Source organism: Diadema setosum, chromosome 12, assembly GCF_964275005.1.
Source record: "Diadema setosum chromosome 12, eeDiaSeto1, whole genome shotgun sequence".
Lineage (NCBI taxonomy): Eukaryota > Metazoa > Echinodermata > Echinoidea > Diadematoida > Diadematidae > Diadema > Diadema setosum.
The window spans coordinates 37,617,073-37,636,813 of NC_092696.1; the positions used below are offsets into that span (position 1 = coordinate 37,617,073).

The following is a 19,741-nucleotide window of genomic DNA, read 5'->3' on the forward strand; positions in this document are numbered from 1 at the left end:
GGCCTCAATTGCGCGGCCGAGCCTCGCAATTTTGTCCGTTTACACTGCTGGGCTCGGCCGCGCTTTCGATTCAAACCTTTCATTATTTGGTCGTAGTGGCGCTCTGCTTGCAAACTAACGCAATTTGGTATTGTCTGGTTTTCAGACCCTTTGCCAACTGAATTCCGTGGCGACGAAGTCGCCGTTCGGGCAAAGGCCTTTGCCGAAGGAAAAAATCCTTTGCAGGACAAAACCACCTTAAACTATACTAGTTTTCGACGTTGAGGGGGTTAATATCCTGAACAGCGAAAGATACAGGCAGAGGGTTTGGAAGCCAGACTAAAGTTGGCCGCGCAATTGGCAGCGCATTTGGCCCAGTTTCCGTTTACACCAAGAAAAGGCCGGGCTCGGCCGCGGCTCGGCCGCGGCCGAGACCACCTCCAGAGCGAGGCCAAATGCGAGGCCAATTTTGGCCTCGCATTTGGCCTTTTGCGCGTTTGCACTGAAGCGGGGCTGGACTCGGCCGCGGCCGAGCCGCGGCCGAGCCTCGCACTGTAAACGGGGCCTTAGTTGCCTCTCCTTCTCTAGCACCTCCCTGCATCGAGGTTGAAAAAAAAACAAACAAAAAACGTTGTTTTGTGCGAGTTGTAGGTTCTTTTTTTAAAGGTTTTTAAAGGTTTCTTTTTTTTCTTTTCTTTTTTTTTTTCCTGCTAATCAGAAAAGTGAACGGAGTAAAATAATATTTGTTTTGTGCGAGTTCCAGGCTTTTCTAATAGTTCTTTTTTTAGTTTTTTGTTTTGTTTTTGCTGCTAATCAGAAAAGCGAACAAAGTAATCAAAAGTGATACAGATACAATTTACACTTTAACGGCATTCGAATACTTCTTATGTACATGCAAGGTAAATAATGCATAAAAGTGTACCGATCTCTGTACATTTCAAACCGTCTATTTTCATACCGATACATCACAATTTCAAAACACAATATCCAATGATTGCTTGTGCCAATTATTATTATCATTTTTTTTTTTTTTACACCCAAACCATTTTCACATTACCTATATGTATGTAAACATTTTATAGCGGGAAACAGCAAATTACGATACATTAAATTTGAAAGCCTGGCCCGTTTTGAAAGTCACAACGTCAACGTAATTAGACGCGTTATTTTGTTTCTCGAGAGCCGCTACGAGACTCGTCAAAGTCAATGATAAGGGTGCACGTTACGACCCACGAGTTATACAGCCTGCGAGTCATACAACTCACGAGTCATGTAGGCCATGACTCATACTTGCTCCCGAGTCATACAGCCCATGAGTTTACAGCCCACGAGTCATACAGTCCATGAGTTCGACACTAAGCTAACAAGGCCCACGAGACCGACACAATTCAGCCCCGTGTTGTATCTGTTGAACTCGTGGGCTGTTTTTACCTAGTGTCGAACTCATGGGCTGTATGACTCGTGATGAGCTGTATGACTCATGGACCTGTTTTCAATGTCGAACTCGTGGGTTTTATGACTCGTGGGTATCGGTCTTGTGGGATGACCCCAATGATAAGCTGTCTGTGTAGAGACCCATCTATGATACATTTCAATAACTTTGTTTTTGAACTGAAATTGACAGTTTCTCTCAGTTCTCACAGGCGTAAGGATGCAAACACACACGCTAAGAGAAAAACATTGGCAGCAGAAGAAAGACAAACATGTAGACCGACATACATCGTATTGTGTCGGGCAGAAAGTCCTTTTGATATTGATGTTTGGTATTGCTTTTGGTTTATCATAGAGTTTAAATGCATTTTCGTTTATTTTTCTGTCTACGAACCGGCATAATGATGTCAGCGTTATCAAATACTTTGAAGGCATTTTCTTCCATTTCACCATATACGATCGAGGCGGCATAATTAAGCATATTATATCAAGTCATTTTTATCAATATCATTTTGTGCCATAATCTCGTTTACTCGACCTCCCTTGCCTATATATAAAGTCATTAAAAAAGAAGAAAAATCTCTTGTGATATCCTATCTACTCACACACGTTAACACCACGCTTCAGATAATGCCCACAGGACGCCATCTCTGTTTAAAAACAAGTCAACGCGACGCCATTCAAGTTTCTCCATAAATATGCGTTCTACAAGGGATGATGCGAAGTGTTGACAAAGCCGTCCTGTTTAGACTTTATGCAAAAAGCACTCTAACCACGTCCGAAATGTTAAGGATTGTCATGAGGAAGGCCTAATTTATCAAAGAAGCTTGTGTTCAAAGGTGATGATTATCTCGGAGACCTTTCTATCGCCGAAACAGCCCGATTCTCTCCCAACTCTAGTACGATGAAGAATCCGACTAGATTCTCAAATATTGTCCGTTATGTTGAGGGATTTACTGTGGAATTTATTGTGACAGCAATGAATCCGCATGATTACTGTTAATTGGTAAAAATTGTGGTCTCACCGGAACAAGATTTGGGGACTCGCCTTCACTTTTCAAATACTGTGACGGGATCGATGTTGACTATCGAGTTATTATGTCATTAATAAATATTATTTTCAAGATCCAATTTTACAGGTTTCTGACCCGACCGGGATTCGATCCGACATGAATCCGACTCGACAGGGCTCCAACTCAACAGGAACCCGACACGACAGGGATCCGACTCGACAGCGACCAAATTACGTGGATCTGACTCGACAGGGTTCTTATCCGACAGGATCCAACAGGACAAGGATCTGAACCGACACGAATTTGACAGTAAAGGAACTCGACACGTCAGGGACCCGACCCGACAGGCATCAGACTCGAAAGGGCCCATCCAGCCAGAAGTTGTAAAGGTGTCACTCCGTCAGTCGGATCGGTTTACCTCGAACGGAAACCATCTCTTAGAGTAAGACACTTTTACAACCATGTCTTTATAACCCGTCGTTACTTTGTATAGGGGTTGTATGAAACCAGGATTGTCGGCAATTTACATTAAAAAAAAGGATATCATTGTAACCATCTTCTAATCCTTCATCGGAGACGATTGCATAGACCCAATGAAGATGATTCAATTTTATCATGAAACATTCTCCCACCCAAGGGGCAAAGTGTGTTTGGGAGTAGTCTTGAATGGCTTAATATGATGTTACACAGCGTTTAGAATATCAGAATTTTTAACTGTTCGGAATCTCCCTGTTCGGAAAGTCTCATTTTATCGGGGGTTTTCCTGAAAAACTTAGAAAAACACGCTGACAAATTCACTGCATGGGAAATCTTGACAAAACCCGAGTCATAAAAATTGTCCGTTTTTTAATGTTTGACGAGTTTTCATTGCCCCCCCCCCACTAACACACACATACCCTCCTACATTGCCCCCCCCCCTTCCCTTTTGTTGACCAGGAAGAAATAAAATTTGACAATGTATGCTATCCTCTGTTGACAGATAAAGCAATCATTTCAGACTCAGCTTATCAGTAAAACAGAGATTTCCGAGCTAGTTTTAGTACAGGGGATGTTGTCAGGAAACAGATCAATGTCAACAAATGACGCAACACCAGTGGGCATCAGCAAACTTATCATCCATCTCTATTTCTCTCCCTTCAAAAGTCTGCAGTGATCGGGGATATATCTACTGTCGACGGCCAGCCTTGCTGCTTTAAACAACCTCCGAGTGTATTATCACTGTTTTCATAATTTTGCCTCTGATTTGACGTAGACTGACACCCTGTCTTTCCATAGAATAGTCATGATTTGTGGGTCGCTGCTACTTTTACACAAATTACAATGATATGGCATGGTATACACGACTACTTTGCACGCATGGCGCTACGTTTTCAAGAGACGTGTGTAGACATACTATTATGTCTGCACGAAAGGTTTTCCACAAAGGGGGCGCTGTCGCGATTGCTGAAACAAATTTTTATGATATCATGAGCGTTTGTCAGCGCGCAGGTTTACAGTGCACAGGAGACATGGCACTACATTGTATTTTCATGCGTTCAGCAGAACATACCACCCTAAAATAGATAGGTTTTTACAAAGGGTCATAATTACCATAGCAACACTAAGTAACCATGTGAACCAATTTGATACAATGATGATCTCAGAATCCAGTCTCCGTGATAACTTTTTGTAACAAAGAGACCCCTCGTGTTATGTCGTGCGGCAAGATACACAAGTGCCCGAGGGCTGTGCCTCACTTTTTCAACCAATCAGCAATCACATCTAGTCCTCGGTTTGACCAAACTGGGGACATCATGGTCGGTGAGCTCACTCGCTTTTCTTCAGCTCCGCCTCCTTGGGAGCTTCCTGCGGCAGAGACGCCCCCGGTGGAATGGGCTTCTCCAGGGTGAGAAGTCGCCTGTTCAGTGGCTGCAGCTTGCCGATGAACCCGTAGACCGACTCCTCATACTCATCGCGATGTTTCTGAAGGTGGCCGACATGCGGGGAGCTCTGCCAACACTTGACGTAGAGGTCGTTCTCCAGGTGTTTGCGCCACTGGTGGACCAACTCATCATTCTCCTTGGCCGTAGCGATGTGGTCATCTCGGGAAAAGAGGATCAGGGCAGGAGCCTTGACCGGTCTGCCAGTGAAAAGTTCGTTGACCTGGGGTTCAAGGATGGGAAAGAAAAGGGGAAGAGAGAAGTGCCGGTAGTTTTAGTGTCGGTAGCCAAGGTCAGATTAAGCTTTTGTCAACGCCCTCTTGCTGTATATGGTGAAGGGAGCCCAGCGGAATGGGCGCTGTCGCGGTTGCCGGTTACTACAGGCATCTTACAGCAAGAGGGCCTTGACAAAAAGCTAACGTCAGATCAGCCTACCATCATACACAGGATTCGAACGTGTGATTATACCGAGTATTATTCAAGGCTAATGTCTTTGCTGTAATGCTTTTTTTTTTGTGGGCTCTGCAAAGTGATAAAAAAATGTGATACCTTCAAACGTTTTACCAACAAAACCAAACATCCTTGTAGAACCAATGTTTCTGAAGGCACCAGATTTTTAGCAATAAACAGCAGGAAAAGTCGACAGGAGTGTCGCTTTTCCGTTCTAGTTACTTTTCGTGTTGCAATAATGATTGCATTAATTTCATGGTCGCAAGTAGATCCGTTTGACGAGAGACCAATGCACAGAAAGAACCTTTCACTGCACAATGCACGAGTATACATGTAGTTTGAACTGACAAGAGTAAAAACTGACGATTACAAATGTCGATTTCGTAGTTTACCAAATATGTTGAATGTCGAAAAGGAACAATAATACTGATATTAGTATTATGATAAAATCCAGCGTGCTATCAATCTGCATGTTTTGAAACTCTGAACACATAACTGACTTAACCTTTCGTCTCCTAGATGGGAACCCTCATAGACTTAATACACAAAATGCTGGGTTCACGAAAGCGATGGGTGAAATAAACACGGACCAAACAGTTCATTCATGATGTTCAAGTTTTTTATTGTTGCTTACCCAACAGAGATTACACCACCCCTCTACTGTCACCATTACAAATGCACTTTCGATATTTAGTATACCCTGCTGTCTTATACCATCACTTTGCCACGCCAAAACCTTGCCAACATTCTGTTTTCAACTGTTTATAATAATGTAAAAGAATGACTGTTCTCAGAGACTACTCCTGTTTACCAATATTTATGATTTGGCAGGTGAACAGCGGATTTCCAATATTACTTTTGGATGAGCGCCAGAACAGTTGCACAGATTCAGCTTGTGGCACTAAACGACTACAGGAAAACAGTAGAGTATTAAAACAGCATGCACTCCTCACTGACTTCCGAGCCATCCAATATGAAGGCTAAATGACGAAGCCATCATCTCTTTAAAACCATTACTTTTTACCAAAGTATGTCACAATTAGAACGAAATGGAAGGAAAACGGTATGTTATTTCTTATCATACTCTCAACCAACATCGCAGATGGAAAACGACGTAGTTCCATCATTCAAAGATATCTTTTTGAGTGCGAAAATATGAAGAGTTTGTTCGCAAAAAACCGATAAGTCCATATTTGCCAAATGGAGATATTTGCGATTAAAGGTCAAGAAAAATAAAGAGAATAATAAGAAAATTTTTGCTTCTTTTGACTATAACTTCAAAAATTTACCTTTATGTAGTGACCAATATATCATTTAAAAGGTATCATTTTGTACTTTATAAAAGAGACCGTACTTCTAAATCTTAAAAAATGGACTTATCGGTTTTTGCGAACAAACTCTTCGTAGCTACACATGAGAAACAACAAAGTTCCATGTGGCATGCCCATTTGATCATAAGGAGATCTGGTTCATGTCCAACATTAGTGGTCTTCGTCTGTTGTATGAAACATTCAAAGTTGAATCTGAAAAATCAAAAGTAAATATGCTATGAAATCCACTCGGTCGTCACATTAGCTCGAATTCCTTTTGCGCTGATGTGATTGCTTTTTGATGCCAACTTCATTTTGATTTCAATATACACGTCTATAGTCTTCAAGCTACTGGGTCAGATGTCATAAAGATGTCAGGTTTGAGGTTTTGGATTACAATGTCACACAAACATGGATTGATAACTCGCACAATACATTTCAAATTCTTCATTCGCAAAAACATTTAACACTTCCTTGTATCTCTCTCTCTAATGTACGTCACAATAAGGAATGACTAAACGAATTGGAGTATATGTTTCCATGACCTGCATCAAATTGGTAGCCCGGCTAACTTTCACTTCTCAGTCCGGTCACATCATAACCAGAATCGAAAAACAAAGTTTTGGTCTAGACAGGATGTCAACTAATGCCGACTATAATCCATGGCACTCGGTTCAGACTAAAAGTGAACAGCTTGCAACCGTGGCATGAACTGAAGTGACCCAGAATTCACGAGTGTATAAGCAGAACGACGTATGTGTACGCTTCCTCTGTAAAGAAGAAAATAATTCAAAATAACAAATAAACACTTGATTGACATGACGTGATCTTTAGTGGTATCCGATCTGAAATCTTACAAGGACGTTGCCGGTTACCATGGAAACACACCTTGATGATGCTGTCCATCGTGTACTTGTTGGTAAGCCAGAAGTAGGTCTCTGCGATGCGCTTGATGACGAACTGCGTGAACGAGTTGGTGGATGCCTGCGAGTAGATGCCCTCATAGCTATCTCGAGATAGCACGCAGCTGTCCAGCACCTGCCCGACGATGCGGTAGCGGACGGACGAGTAGCGGTCCTCGGCATCAGCGAGGTCGAGCATCTCGGCGTAGACGTGGCTGCTGACGGAGAAGGCGTGGATGAGCAGCGGTCGCTTGTCGCCGTCAGTGACGTAATCGAGGATCTCGCGGGCGATCTGCTTGGCGTTGGCTGGCCATGCGATGTCGATAGGTCGTGTCTTGACCACTAGGACATCGAAGCTGTGGAAATTTTACGAAAGAGGTAGAGTTTTCATAACTTCCAAATCATATCGTCATATTTATGGAAAGATCAATATCCATAAAACAAAACATCAGTAAATGATAATTTATTGTAGAATGTCATCCCTCGTTTGAAATACATGTGAAAATATTATACATTGCCTACATCAACTTATATACTTTTATCAAAATGAATTTATGTACAGCTCTTTCAATTTGCCAAATACTGTGACAACGACATATCATGACTTCAACCTTCTTTTCAGAATGAATATCCGTATCGTAATATCCACTGACGGAATCTTGATGCTAGGGATTGGGGCCAACAGCGAAGCCAGATCGTTGTGTATAGATACTAATATAAGTCGGTCAAGTTGGCTGTTGTGATACAAACCGTTGACGGTATATAGATATAAGTAAGAAAAGTTGCGTCACATGACGATAATCACGTAGTCAAGAAAAACATCGAACTTTCTGCACTAATTCGCTTAATCATTGTCATGCTACATTCACATTCATGTCAACGTACAGATCTTTCTGAAATCATACACTTACGCTCAAACATAATAATTCTTGCAGTGTCTGACACACCGAACAGACTTCAGATATCAAATATTTCCAGACCCGGGCTGCCCAATCTGGCGCACCCATAATTCTTCATTGTATGTTCTGATTTTGTATTAAGTCATGTTGATATTTGTTATTGAAAGCCGAATAAATAATATAAATACATGTAAGTTAGATATCTCTGGTGAAACCCACCCTTTGCGAGTGTACAGCTCGACGTATTTGTTCACGTGACGTGGTTTAGCCAACAGCCATGTGAACATGACTACCACCGGCCTCTCTGAAGGATCACTGTATCTTCCGTCATCGTCGGGAGAAGATGATGACGAGCTACCGAAGGCGACGTCGCCTTCGAAGAGACTTTCGTCCTGCAGCAAGTCATCGTTGGTCTTTAGCTCCAAGTTATCCGAGATGACAGTGGTGTTGAGCTCGATCAGCGAAAAACTGTCGATGTCACCAAGGACATCGAAGACGTCGGATGATGACGATGAAAGACGAGCTCGAGGCCCCTGAAAATCACACGGAATAGAAGATAGTTTTACATTCTTGGTTAAAAAAGTCCAAACTTTCCTTCGGAATATGGATCTCAAACAAACAAGTTTAATAGGAATAAGCTCACCTCGAATTGCTGGTTGCAATTCGTTACTTTGGAGGTTCGTTATTCCGAAGGTTCGTCAATTCGAAAATGAAATTATGTTCGTTATTCCAAAGGTTTTTTAGTACGCACAGTCTTTATGGATTACCGAGCCCTTTTCCATTTTCGGATTAACGGACCGCTAGGTATACGGAATTTGTGTGTTTCCAAACAACGAACCTTCGGAATAACGAATTTTGTTCAGTTTCGGATTAATTAACCTTCGGGATAACTAACACCACCCGAATCCATACCCAACTTCCTCATTCTCGTGGGTTTCGCCTTCATCAGTCTGACGCTAGTCTCCAATACCTTAAAAGTGCAGTCACACTTTTAACTGATCTTTGTCCGATATACTTTCATCTCAGCTACAAGTCTCCGAGTGCATAAAACCCACACATTGACCCAGCCCCAGTTTCTACACAACACTAGTTTGTTCCCCGATTCCCATGTAACAACCTAGCCCTTGATTTTACGGCACACGTACAATTACAAACTCTTGATTGTCATTCACTGATACACTTGAATACACTAAAGCCTAGCCCCAATCTCCAACTCATTCAATAACAAAGCAGTGCTGCTTGCATCAACACATTTCAATCCGGCCCATGTCTTCATTACACTCAATTTTACACTCACCCATAACGTTCAGATTCGGTAACATACGAAGAGTTTGTTTGCAAAAACCGATAAGTCCATTTTTGAAGATTTTGAAGTACGGTCTCTGTCATAAAGTACAAAATAATACCTTTTAAATGATTTATTGGTCACTACATATAAAGGTACATTTTTGAAGTAATGGTCAAAAGAAGCAACAATTTTCTTATTATTCTCTTTATTTTTCTTGACCTTTAATCGCAAATATCTCCATTTGACAAATATGGACTTATCGGTTTTGCAAACAAACTCGTTCATACGATGCAATTCTAGCCAAGAGATATACAAACGTCTCTCCCGAAGGTTATGCGCCGTGAACCAGTGACAAGTATGACGTAGTTGCAAAAGTGACGCTATGAATACTCTACCATGAATAGAGATTATAAACACATCATATTCATACACTTCGAGAGATTTATCTTCTGTTTCATACGGTTCTGTAGCTGTATAGAGCATGATGGAGCCAACAAGATGTCACGTGTTTTGACAATGATAGTTCGTAATCACGATCACTATCATGATCATTATCACAATGTCTAGTGCATCATCGGATTGATAATTATTATGGCATACCTGCCAACATTTCAAGATGAAATATCTTACTCGTGGATTGCAAAAATCTTATTTTATATGCAAACTGAAGTTAAAAATCTTACTTTTGGTCAAATCTTCAGAAAATACACATGAAAGTTATATCTAAACATTTTGTAAAAATCTGATTTCTCTGACAGAAAATCTGATTTTGCTATCTTTAACGTAAAAAATCTTACTGAATCTGATAAAATCTTACTAGTTGGCAAGTATATGATATGGACATTATTTACGCATCAACAGTAACGAGGCCTTTCCTTAAATAGAAACAACAATCCTGGCTAAAACGGGACCACAATAGGAAATTAGTTCTGTACCTATGACAATAATCGATTCGCGATTAGTAGCAGCATGAGTAGTTAACATTAAGTACACTATCTGATTACCAAGCGGCCATCTACAAACTCATTGTTTTGACGCTACTCACAACAGCGCGACAAGTGTATCATGCGACCCTGGTTAGCCTCGCTAAATCATACTGGTAGTCAGTGGATAAGATAAGCAAACATTAACGCAGCTCAATGATCACATCTTATAGCGCAGTGGAAATCAGCTGGACAGGCTGAGTAGGCAAATAATTCTGCCTGCGTGATACACTTGACGGCAACAACAGAAATGCCGTTTGAATTTGAACATTAACAATAGAATAAAGGCTGAAACTGCGCAAAATACCGTGATGGAAATAGTCACTAAATGTTTTGTGAAGTCTATACGATTGAATCACATTACGCTATCAAACACTTTAAACGCCCTACAATAAAAACACGAGTATTTTTACCTTTCACTGTTGATTTGAAACTGATTTTGAAAAAAAAATGTTGTCAATTAAGGAATTCTGATTACATAGCTGTAAGGTCATTAATCATTATCATTTCACTGAGAATTAGATATACTGATATATTATAGATAAGACAACATACCCAGTGTGATTTGGTTCTCCCAACATAATTACAATTTTGCAGAGAATGTCACAGTCAATGAGCTTGAAATCTGTCTCAAATACATTGCAAATTGTATTACGAATTTTGTTCTCATTGCACGAGTGAGCGATCTATAGCTGTATGGGAAATACGTGGTTCCAAATTGGCTCGAAGCGTATACTGAACATTTGCTGAACGAACCCATTCAGACGTAACGAATTCATTTCAATCTCTGGAAAATAATCAGAGCAGGGAGGCGGGTACTCCCAACTCATTGAATAGAGAAGATTAGTATGGTAGGCCTATGGTAGAGGTACAGTTCGTCTCTCCAAATGCTTGTGTTTACAAAATAAACAGCATCTATATTTTCCCACGCGTTTTGAATTACGGTCATTGCCCGCATACGTACGTCAAAGGATATAGGATTTACCTGTACATCAAAACACCGAAAGCAAGGCTCCGGAGTACATGTTCTGAACGTTGCATATTCCTTTATAATCTACCTCTAAGGCCAGCTGATAGGTTATGTGGTGAAAAGACATAACGAATAGAATTTGGTATTGGAAAATATCGGATGTAGGATGGTGGGACCTATAATATGACTTGTGATTTTCAGATGTCAGTGATACTTTCCATATAGCATGATATCATTATTCTCGAAACTAAGATAATAGTTTTACAATAGTAACACTACGGCCTTTAATACCCGATAATCGCATCGATATTGTTCATCGGTTTCTTACACTGTTTTACAGATATCCGAACAGGAAACCGAGCAGCCGGACAGTTCCCACGCTTCTCAGTGGGGCACTTGTCACACGAGTTTCACAAAGTGTGCTATCCGGAAACCGAAGAAGATAACGGATGTTCTAAATTTACCTGAAGAGAAGCACCGATGTAGAAAGAGCACACGGTGGCTGAATCCCCCATGAAGATATGATTTTTGTTACCTTCTCACAGATATTAGAGTATTCTTGAGAATTTACATCAAAGACGCTTAATTTACATGTATGGTTGTTTCTTCATCCACATCACTCTCCTTTTCAGTGAGAATTTATTCCTAGAAATTACAAGCTTCGGTTGCCATGGGTGTCCTCATGGGGTTAAAATAATTATAATAATTTGTCTATATATCTCAAAATAAATGAAGAGTTTGTTTGCAAAAGCCGATAAGTCCATTTTTTAAGATTTTGAAGTACGGTCTCTGTCATAAAGTACAAAATAATACCCTTTAAATGATATATTGGTCACTACATATAAAGGTATATTTTTGAAGTTATGGTAAAAAAAAAAAAAAAAAATCTTATTATTCTCTTTATTTTTCTTGACCTTTAATTGAAAATATCTCCATTTGACAAATATGGACTTATCGGTTTTTGCAAACAAACTCTTCAAATATTATTTATATATTGAGAGATATGCTTGTCTATCCATGTCTATAGTCAATACTTGAATGCATATAACTGGCGCTGAATGACACTCAGTAATCTCAATGAGCAAAGTTGAAACATGGAACTACAACTATAGCATCATGGAATGTATACAGAAGGCAGAAAATTAAGAAAAAGATGATGATGATGGTTATGATGATGATGATGATGATGAAGAAGCAGAAGAAGAAGAAGAAGAAAACATTTGTCTCATGACTCGTTCAACACCAAGTTCTATGTGTAACAATGTGAGTTTTTGTATACATTCGGGATACGTATTATATTAACTAGAGGTGGAGATAAAAGTCATTATTATTGTTTGAGTAGCTTCATGTTTTCTTCAGTTAGTCTGGTTATCTAATCAGGGAGTTGGGAGAAGAACGTCCTTATATGATCAATAAAGTAACTCATTCGAACAATACAAGCAGCTTGTTTAATCATTTAAACGGCAAGTTTAATCATTTTAACAGCAAGTTTAATCATTTAAACTGCATGACTAACCATTTGAATAGCAAGTTTAACCTTTCAAACAGCTGACCAGGGGCATGGGGTTAACCTGGGAATGTTGGCAGCGGTCGTTGGAAGTACTTTCTTACCCGACAGGGGTTGATCTAAACCAGATCATAATTATATAACTGCCAACTTGGACCTGTGTCACCATTTTCACAGCTGTGGATAATACGCTTTCTTTTTTATGACGACACAGCAAAACATTTCATATACCTGCATTTTGTTTATAATCGATGGCAATGGTCCAAGAGGCTCAAGAGAGGAGAGTATATTTAATATTTTGTGCTGCTTGATAAATGACGATGTAACATCTCTTGCCTAAAAGCTTATGTCGAAGGAACATGATCTATTAATAATACAAGGAGAGAGAGAGGGGGTGATTATCAATGCTTTGTTTTCATTTGTCCTTCCGAGAATCCCCAGGTCTCATCCAAGATCTCAGTAAAGCACTCGGGGTTAATGTCCTTGCGTCATGGATATACCTGAAAATAATATGAGTCTCCTTGATGCAGCGGCTGTTCCCCTAAATACGTATAGGCCTACACAAGGCACTCTATCCTTGTTGAATATTGCCCAGCCCGTTGACGGACCTTAACCCGTCGGGAACAATACTATACTCATATAACACGCATTCCCAATAGGCACCTGCCCGAGTATACAATGGAACTAGTCTCCAACGGGTTAAAGAAGGTTGGTCCTCCCTTCGTATAACTTCAAACATTCACTGCTTCCTAAAGCAGTCACGTAAATCAAATCAATTCAATTCAATTTTCAATTACTCTCCTAAAAACCTTGAATTTGTGAAACAATAAATCGTACTCCTGGCGTTGCGTATATAATCGGGATACAACATGACCTACAGGTATAGGCCTATTCGCGTTTCAAAGACAGTGCAATGATGACTTACTGCAGGCCGACGATTCTCCGGATCTTGCCAAACATCAGCAGCATGTCATAATCGGAATATAATCATATTACATTGAAACATACAATGTTGTTTGTTGCATATACAGCATGCATGAACTGCTAAATAATGCGAATGATTACGAAGTTCTAACCCAGCTGGTGCTAAGCGGACTTCAAAAACAAAACAAAACAAAACAAAACAAAACACAAAAAAAGATAACAAAAGCGAATAATCTCGACAAATGGCAGTAACGATTATCATTTTGAAGTATGATTTATCCTACACTCGCTACTAAAGTAATCTCGTTAGGATTAAGCGTGAAGAGTCATAATACGTATGGCATTTGATGCAACAGTACACAACATGTGCGTTCAAATTTACGAATTCTCACTTCAATGAAAGGCAATTTGTTAATCAGTAATGTTGCAATAAAACATGCGCGTTTTTATCTTTCTCACTATTGCTTTCATGCTCGCGGGGGATATAATGACCGGGGAAGAGGGATTATGTATTTGAATTATCAAATACACTTAAAATGCTGCTCTTCGAAAATTAAAGTGCATGAGGTTGACGACGATAACAGTGTTACTACTATACCACTACCATCCCGATGAATAAGAATGCTCTCATTGTAAACACTGATACAGTTTGTATTCATAAACGTGTATCAGGAACAAATATAGTGATATAATAAAAGTTTTGTTGTCATCTTATATTTCATTCACAGATCGTATACTTCTCACTCATACGCTTTGGAAGCTGCTCCTCGAGTTGCGCAGTGATTACATTATACCATTAAAGTCTATCCAACTCAACATAGAAAATATTTAGATGTATCGTGTGTGGCAAGTATAAACATGGACATGGGGACAAGACACAAGGGCCCAAATTCACGGAGGTGGTACAATCTTTGTCCATGGTTTAAAGGAACTGTACAGTACTGGTTGAGGTGGGGATTCATGTCTTGAAAATCTCTAAGTGAGATAATAAAAACCTTTTATGAAATATGAAAGAGCATGTAATTTTAAGAAGGATTCAATATTTATATGATGATTTTTTTTTTCAAATGGCTGAGATATCGCCCAAAAAGTGATAATAACAAAAGGCGACAGGCCACGCCTTTTATTAGGATCTCTTTGTTTCACCTTGTTTTTGGATATCTTATGCAACAAAACCGATTTTCATCAAATAAACTTTTGATACCCATTAGAGTTGCATGCTCTTTGACATCTCCTAGAGTGGTCTCTGAATATCTCACCTCAACCAGAACTGTACACACCCTTTAAACCATGGACAAAGACCGTATTTCTTTATGGGGCGCCAAATGTCGCATGGCCTATTTCGTTACGAAATACTTCGTCGACGAAATGATCATTCTTTCGTCGACGAAATGACTGATTTTGTAACGAAATAGGCCATGCGACACTTGGCGCCCATACGAAACTACGGTCTTTGTCCATGGTTTAAACCATGGACAAAGATTGTACCAAATTCGTGAATTCGGGCCTAGAAGATGATTGCTTCTCAAGAGCAGGTTTTTTTTTTTTCTCTCTCTCTCTCTACCACCCCCATTACCCCCTTCTCGATAATTGATTGGTCTGCATTGCTCAACTAGGGATGGCGCCTAACCAGCTGTGTCTGATTACGTAATCACATCGATAAAAGACAGTTCTTATCAGTGCTAAAAATGTCACGGCACGCGCGCGCCACGCGTTGTCTCGAGTACTCTCGATTCGAGCTGATTACTACATTCGAATTGATGCACCCTGATGCTCGGGTATCTCCTAAACAGGATCAGGAGAACATATCTCGCGTCCCTTCTTTTCTTTTTTGATCCTCAAAGACATAATATCCATTCTAGAATAGAATAGTTCATTGGTTGCATACCTTTACAATAAAGAATGATATCAATAATAAGAAAGGTTGGGCCCACGTCTTGCAACAACACATCTAAAGTGAAATCCCACTATATTACGTAAAACAGGTGAACCAGAATGTTTTGTATATAATGCATTCAATAAAGCTATGGTGCGTCTTTCGGGATATGCGAGTAATTAAGAGTTGTTGCACCTGTTCTTTATTAACTTTTGTGTCTCTTTCTTGGAACCTGCGCCTGATTTTCTGATCCACTTTGCTCCAGTTCTTGTTGCTATAGGACAATGAAGGATTGAAGCTCACTGGGTTGCGAAAAGAAAAATCCGTTGTCCTCCCTTGATGAAAAAACCCCTTATTCGAGGCCCTCAGAGGAAAATTTTGTCTATACTGAATTTATTATTACAGTAGAGCTGTGGATTCTCTTGTTTATTCATTGATGCACTGTATATTCTATATACATAGTATGATGACCATTCCTCTTTCTACATTTCGATATACACAAAATGAAATCAAAGAAAACTACTGTAATATAAAATACGGTGTAATATAAGTTGAATAAACAACTATTCACGAGTTTAGCCTCATCGTCTTTTACCCCACCATCTGTATGAAATAAAGTTCACCTCACCTTTGAAAATTCTTGTAAACAAATAAATGCAAGAAACCCGGATATCCGATTAAGCGCGCATCCGCGGACATCTGACCTTCGGATTTATATCCTCAACTGCATTATCGTGTTTGCAAGGGTATGTTGCTGTTATCATTATTAGTGAGGGTAATCATTAACCCATTTACGAGCAACATTATCATTTTTAATTTGTTGAGACTTACATAGGCCCAATATTGATCTGTCAACCCTCAATATTATTGTTCTATGCCCATCATCAAGTTAGAAAGGCAGCAATAAGTAGCGGGAAACCAATGTTCTTATAAAATGAAGATGGAGAGAAATCTCGAATTGTTGATGATCTAGCCGTAAAACTTCACAAGTTATATCTTTATTCAAACAATTCTTGATGGCTCACGGTAATGCTACGTGCCTTTCGTACAGACTGAAATTTTGATAGGTACGTGTACCCGTCAACTGTGATGAAAAATATCTTTCAACATAACCTGCCTGAGAGCTGATTTTACATAAATCTTAAAGCTGCACAATTCCCAATTACTTTAAAATGAAGTATAAATAAAACACGTTGTAGTCTTCCCAACGGGTTATTATTGTGTTGTACGTATCCCAGTAATGACTACAGTACTTCAGGGCAAAGGGGTTCGTTAAAATATTGGGAAGTTACATTTTCCATAACTTTCTGAATTTACGTCCTATGTTAAAGAATATCCCACAGTTCTGCGTATTTGATTTTTAGATTGTTAAAAATATGCAAAGCCGAATCAGTACGAAGCGATATTGATCGGCGTAATGATGGATACATTGGCAGAATCACCCCACCCCGCAATCCAGGGTTAGATCTCGTTTGCCCCAGTGCTTTTCTACATGCGGCGATGAAAAGGGGACTGGTCAATGAAGAAACCACACAGCTTGACACAGGTCAGATACACTTGTAGATAAGTGAACGTATAAGCTTGGTGTGCTTGCTCTGTTTTGTAGGGCCTAGTATTACAATAGGAGGATCTGACTGAAAGTCAATGTCCATTCATAAAAGAATTTCTGGACCGGCACCAAACCCTGTACGCTCCACAATCAAACACAAGGGACATGAAGGATCTCAATAGGACCATGCCTGTTTCATGCACCATCGCTTCACTTACGACTGAACAAAGAGGGGTAGGCTTACATTACATTTGATCTGAACATGGAACTATGGCTCCATGATCAGAACGACAGTCACTCTGTTCATCGCGTTGTTAAACGGAGAAAGCTTGACAATGTGCAGATCATACCCCCCCCCCCCCACACACACAGAAGCAAGCTACTTGCATAGTATATAGGCAGCGCACATATAATATTCCCTTCCTACCCTTGGCTTTCCTCCTCCATAATTCTACCACTTCATTTCCTGTGAGCACGGAGTTGTTTTTGAAAACAAAATCGAAACGTTTCCCAAGTCGGAAGTAGATCGTTTGTATCATGTTTGTCCAGCTGAACACAGTCTTCTCTCAGCTGTATTTTTCCTCGCTTTCACTACGAGACGGTCACCTTCACTGTGAAATGCCGCTTCCTCGTTCTCTCGTATAAAATGACATGTTTGTATTCTAACCGTCCATTGTATAAAGATTTTTCATAGTAACAAATCAAACCCACAACATGAAATCCACACTGTCAGTGACTGTGATACTGGCGTGAGATTTTATGTTCAACTCATTTTCAAATGGGTTGAATCTGACTTGCATGCATTGTTTTGTTGCTAACTTAGGCAAAACCTCAAGAAAACCTCGACTCGAGACGGCTCTGAGCTGTTATCATTGCGAAGGAAATACTATGTTTGATACAGTTTGAAACACCTGATGACCTGACGGGCCACATGTTTTGATTATCTCTTTATCATTATCTGATCTTTTTGTTTTGATAAGAAAATCTTTCATATCTTCTCAACAACTTCCCTCTATCATTAGTCTAATCATAGAAGTCGCCAGGAAATGTCTCCTGTTATCACAGGATCTACGCTTTGGCGTATCATGCAGCTATTAGTTCCATGAGCGTATACAGGAGAGATACGATTTGAGATATTATACGGCGGTGACCGACACCCTCACATGATCACACGTTATTTAATGGGAATCGCACAAAAACAGACAGTAAACATACAGACAATCAATTACTCTATCGAGAATGATTGTATGTATTTTATTTGCCAGTCGGTCCGTGCATGTGGTGTGTATGGCCAGGGGTCAAGACAACAAATAAACAAGAAAAACTTTCAAAAATGCCAATTTTAGGCCTAACTGCCACAAACAGAAACTTGCACTTTAAAATCTCGTGTAGGCCTACTCCCTTGCATCTACTTAACAAATTCCAGCCAGAGGTTGATTGTACCCTTTAAGATCATATCCTTCAGCCTGTCCATCTCTGATCTCACATTCTCCTTCTCTCCCTCTTCTGTATTCAATGCAAAGGGACTTAACTCCACATAGCCTATCACGAAGACGAGTACAGTTTGTTTGTGTGCTCAGTTCAGTGGCAGAAAGATGTTATTTCATGGACAGAGGTATAATACAGAGATGTTATTTCATGGACAGAGATCCATACCTGAGAGGAACAAACTTCCAAGCTCTGTAGTTTGTGCAGTCTCACTTGAACAGTTCAAGGAGCTTTTAATGACCCACCTTAAAATCACACCTTGTGACTAAGCCCACACCCCTCTCATTGTGCACACAATTTGTACTCATCTTCGTGATAGGCTGCAAATAGCCCTTTGAAGATTAAAGAAGAAGAAGTAGAAGAAGAAGAAGAACCCAACTAACAAAATTCTACTTTTCCATGGCATTCTCAAGACTTTCAACTTATACTAGTTATAGACTACACAGCCAGACTCTCACTATACGAAATATGTATTCATGGTAGCTGGTTACTGTAACACATTGGGAATGGAATACTGATGTCAACATCTGATGGATGACTTATGTGAAATTTCATTCAGAGCAGTATTCCTAAATATATATTAAGCGTGTAGCTTCGGTTGAATGTTGATAGCAATATATCTCTCCCACGTCCCTAAAATGTCAGTGATGATAGGCTACGCTGTGTGCGTTCTTGTAAAGTCTATGTATTGTCTCTAAAAATGGATCCTGCACAATGTTAACATCATGATCAAGGCAGTTTTGATAAAAAAAATCTGATCTTACTCACCGTGTGTCCGTAGAGTGTAGCTGCGCCTCTGCAGTACAGATCGTAGAGAATCAAACCAAGCACTGCAGCCGATACGACTGTGTATGTATTCCACTCGAAGAGAGGAAAGAACGCATCAGAGGCTGACTCGAACATGATGACAAAAAATTCTGGTTTCTTCCTCGCAGCTCACAATGACATGAAATTCAGTGTATAATCTCCTTTCGATCTGCACGTCAAATTTGAGATCTATCAAATGACGATTTGGAGAAACAATCTCCAATCTAACCGAGGAGGTACCTGATGGTCATGAAAATCTACAAGCCTTATCGCTCCTTTATGTGATTCACCCAACAGCGTACTGGTATGGCGAAGGATAAAGAGCAATGCTTGCAGAGAATGAACATACCATTCGTACGCGCTTTCACTCGAAGCATGCAGCGTCCTGCTGTCATAAACACAGCTGGGCTGTGGGTTTTTATATCCGCCAGCGATCCGACTTGATT

General features: G+C 40.0%; 1 protein-coding gene across 1 annotated transcript; it reads right to left on the bottom strand.

Annotated features, from left to right (window-relative positions):
• Positions 1–3,848: 3,848 nt before the first annotated feature.
• Positions 3,849–19,532, bottom strand: LOC140236150 (uncharacterized). Its single transcript, XM_072316119.1, has 4 exons — positions 19,257–19,532; positions 8,123–8,436; positions 6,991–7,360; positions 3,849–4,565 (listed from the first exon to the last, which is right to left on the bottom strand). Exons 1-4 carry the CDS (start codon positions 19,389–19,391, stop codon positions 4,230–4,232), a joined length of 1,155 nt encoding a protein of 384 aa, XP_072172220.1. The 5' UTR covers positions 19,392–19,532; the 3' UTR covers positions 3,849–4,229.
• Between the last annotated feature and the right edge of the window lie 209 nt (positions 19,533–19,741).

Excerpts from the sequence above, each read along its gene's own strand:
- LOC140236150 (XM_072316119.1), bottom strand. The coding sequence starts at position 19,391 with ATGTTCGAGTCAGCCTCTGATGCGTTCTTTCCTCTCTTCGAGTGGAAT. Across the intron at positions 8,437-19,256 it reads CTACACTCTACGGACACACG|GGGCCTCGAGCTCGTCTTTC; the intron begins GTGAGTAAGATC and ends TGTGATTTTCAG. Across the intron at positions 4,566-6,990 it reads CGATGGACAGCATCATCAAG|GTCAACGAACTTTTCACTGG; the intron begins GTGTGTTTCCAT and ends CTTGAACCCCAG.